Source organism: Strongylocentrotus purpuratus, unplaced genomic scaffold, assembly GCF_000002235.5.
Source record: "Strongylocentrotus purpuratus isolate Spur 01 unplaced genomic scaffold, Spur_5.0 spur5_scaffold_21, whole genome shotgun sequence".
In the NCBI taxonomy this organism is placed as follows: Eukaryota; Metazoa; Echinodermata; class Echinoidea; order Camarodonta; family Strongylocentrotidae; genus Strongylocentrotus; species Strongylocentrotus purpuratus.
Window position 1 is genome coordinate 24167160 of NW_022145607.1, and position 3218 is coordinate 24170377.

Below are 3218 nucleotides of genomic sequence, written 5' to 3' on the forward strand. Positions count from 1 at the left end.
CGATTCACCTAGAAAGATGCCACTTTTGTTTACAGAGCTGGCCAACTCTAGATTGGAATCGAGTTTTTCAAAGAATTCAGTTGTCGCATTAGGAGGCCTAGAAAAAGCTCCGATCAGAATAGGTGGTTTATGTGGATAGTAAAGTTCAACCCCAAGACATTTCATATCTTCATGATTTGAATTTAAATCATCTCGCCTCTTACAGTCGAATCGTTTGGAAACAAAAACTGCACCTCCTCCACCATTCCTATTTCTATCTTTTCGAAGTAATATGAAATCATCCATACATACTTCGGAATCCATTACGGTACTGTCACACAGAGTCTCATTGAGTGTTATGACATCAAAAGGTGAATTCTTCAGTATTAGTTTTAGTTCATCAATTTTTGAAAAAACGCTATGTATATTTAAGTGGGCAAATTTAATTCCTCTACTTTTTATGAGAGGTATTGAGCAATTCTCTAACAGTACTGACTTATAAATTAAATAAATTCGGAATCACAATATCATTTATAATTTTGGTGGTATATACAGGTTGGGCTAATTGTTCTGTATAATTATCATTAGCTTCTTCTTCAATTTCTCTCGTGACAATACTTTGACAATGAATAATTTCGGCGTTGAATTCTCACTCAGTATTTGAGTTCACTAAGACAATTGATAGTTCTGTCCTTACTTCCTGAAAGTTTGGAAGTAATGCTTCCGGAAATTTGCATCTCTCTGTGGCATTGACTCTGGTTCCAATTCTGATCATCACTGGGACTCTGGCTCCAGTTCTGATTAAACCTCTGGTTCCCGTTTTGTTCACCGCTATGGCTCTGGTTCAAGTTCTGATCACTTCTCTGGCTCTCGTGTCAATTCTGATCATCACTCTGGCTGTGGTTCCTGTTCTGATCATTACTCCGGCAGTGGTTCCATTTCTCATCATACCTCTGGCTCTGGTTCCAGTTCTGATCATCGTCCCGGCTCAGGTTCCAGTTCTGATCAGCGTTCCGGCTCAGGTTCCAGTTCTGATCACGTGTCCAGTTTTGAACCCCGTTCTGATCATACCTCTGGCTCTGGCTCCGGCTCCAGTTCTGATCACGCCCATGTCTCTAGTTCCAGTACTGGTCATGCCTCTGGCTCTGGTTCCAGTTCTAATCATGCCTTTGGCTCTAGTACCAGTTCTGACAATGCATTTGGCTCTGGTTCTAGTTCTGATCACATCTCTGGTTCTGGCTGTTGTTCCAGTTCTGATCAAGAACCTGGCTCTGATTCAAGTTTTAATCACGCCCCTGACTCTGGCTCCAGTTCTGATCATGCCTCTGGCCTTAGTTCCAGATCTGATCATTCCTCTGTGTCCGCCCTGGTTATGTTTCAGATCATTCCTATGCCCCTTTCTCTGCTCCCATGTACAAAAGTACTGCAAGTACTGCGGTATTACTGCAGTAGTACTGCAGTAGCTGTAGTACATGTAGTACATGTGGTATTACTGCAGTACTACTGTGGTACTACTGTAGTAATACTGCAGTAGTACTGTAGTACCTGTAGTACATATGTGGTACTCGAGTACCTGTGGTATAACTGCAGTACTACTGCGGTACTACTGCAGTAATACTGCAGTAGTACTGCAGTACCTGCAGTACATATGTGGTACTTGTAGTACCTGTGGTATTACTGCAGTACTACTGCGGTACTACTGCAGTAATACTGCAGTAGTACTGCAGTTCCTGTAGTACATAATGTGGTACCTGTAGTACCCGCGGTACTACTGCAGTATTACTCCAGTACTATTGTACAATTTGCGGTACCCATGGTACTACTGCAGTACTACTACAGTACTACCGTAGTACTCGCAGTACAATCTGCGGTACTACTGCAGTAATACCGTAGTACACAATCTGCGGTACCCATATACTACTGCGGTACTACTGCAGTAATACCAGTTCCAGTTCTAATCATGCCTTTGGCTCTAGTACCAGTTCTGATAATGCATTTGGCTCTGGTTCCAGTTCTGATCACATCTCTGGTTCTGGTTGTTGTTCCAGTTCTGATCAAGAACCTGGCTCTGATTCAAGTTTTAATCACGCCCCTGGCTCTGCCTCTAGTTCTGATCACGCCTCTGGCCTTAGTTCCAGATCTGATCATTTCTCTGTGTCCGCCTCTGGTTATGTTTTAGATCATGCCTACGCACCTTTCTCTGCTAGCTGGCTCTGGTCATGTCTCTGCCCTTGCCTCTGGCTCTGATTCCAGCTCTGATCATATTCCTACTTGTCAAAGTTATTGTTACCCTGATCTTGGGTTCTTCTTCTTGTCCTGGCTTTTCACAGCATCAGCTTAAGTCTGAGGTTCCTCGGTGAAGGTACCTTTGCTATCTTCACCCTGAAGAGTTTTCCCCAGATGTTTGATCAAGTTTCTTTCCAGGGCGTTAACGCCGCTTCTGTTTAGGTGAACCCCATCACGTGACAAATGCCAATTCACGTCGATGTTTGAATTGTCGATGAACAGCCAACCTCTCTCATTTGCGAGCAACTGAAGAGCTCTGTTTACATTGCTCATCTTGGAAGAACTTGATGGGGTTTCATTTAGACGATTCATAATTGACGAAACTGATAGTGTTTTTGCCTTTGTAGTGGTTTTTACCTGGTCGCAGAGTGAGGCTACCTTTGCTACAACTACTTCTTCACTATAACTCGCCATATTTTTTGTACGGAGTTGTTTTGGACAAGGAGTTCTAGGGTCCTTAGTTGGATATGTCGCAACTAAGACGGGGCCCAGAATTCAAAATAGTTGTAATTTAAACGCAATACCAAATTGGGAGATACTGGACGGTTAGGATTCAGAATTTATTGTACCCAACCCCTTTTTCTCTTTGTAACGAAAGACCTTGCAGATAATAGATGATAGCATCCTCTGCTGCTACTTGGTCTACAATGTATATTTCACCTTCACTTTAGTGTGGTATCGGACCATATTCAGAAACTTGTCTGAGGCAGATGTGAGGGAGATCTTAATTTGAATTTTCTCATTGATTTCCCTTTTCGATTTTCACAATTTGTTTGCACAAATCTTTGGCTCTTGTAAGGAGTTTGGAGTTTGATGTTAACTCCTCCAACAGGCGCTCCAGCTTCTCCAGGGCTTTATTAGTGCTGTGGGTGCAATCGATGCATATTCACATATAAGTCTTGAACCGCGTCTCTGATCTAGGACATGGCATGTCACAGAAATGGTAGTGGCGT

At 42.8% G+C, this 3218-nt stretch overlaps 1 protein-coding gene across 1 annotated transcript; it reads left to right on the forward strand.

Moving 5' to 3' along the window:
• The first annotated feature begins 812 nt into the window (after window positions 1-812).
• LOC105437684 (calphotin-like) lies at window positions 813-2158 on the forward strand. The gene is made up of 2 exons (XM_011664569.1): window positions 813-1338; window positions 2028-2158. Exons 1-2 carry the CDS (start codon window positions 813-815, stop codon window positions 2156-2158), a joined length of 657 nt encoding a protein of 218 aa, XP_011662871.1.
• Window positions 2159-3218: the final 1060 nt, after the last annotated feature.

Coding starts and splice junctions, on each gene's coding strand:
- LOC105437684 (XM_011664569.1), top strand. CDS start 813: ATGGCTCTGGTTCAAGTTCTGATCACTTCTCTGGCTCTCGTGTCAATT. Junction 1,339..2,027: donor AGATCTGATCATTCCTCTGT/GTCCGCCCTGGT, acceptor TTGTTGTTCCAG/TTCTGATCAAGAACCTGGCT.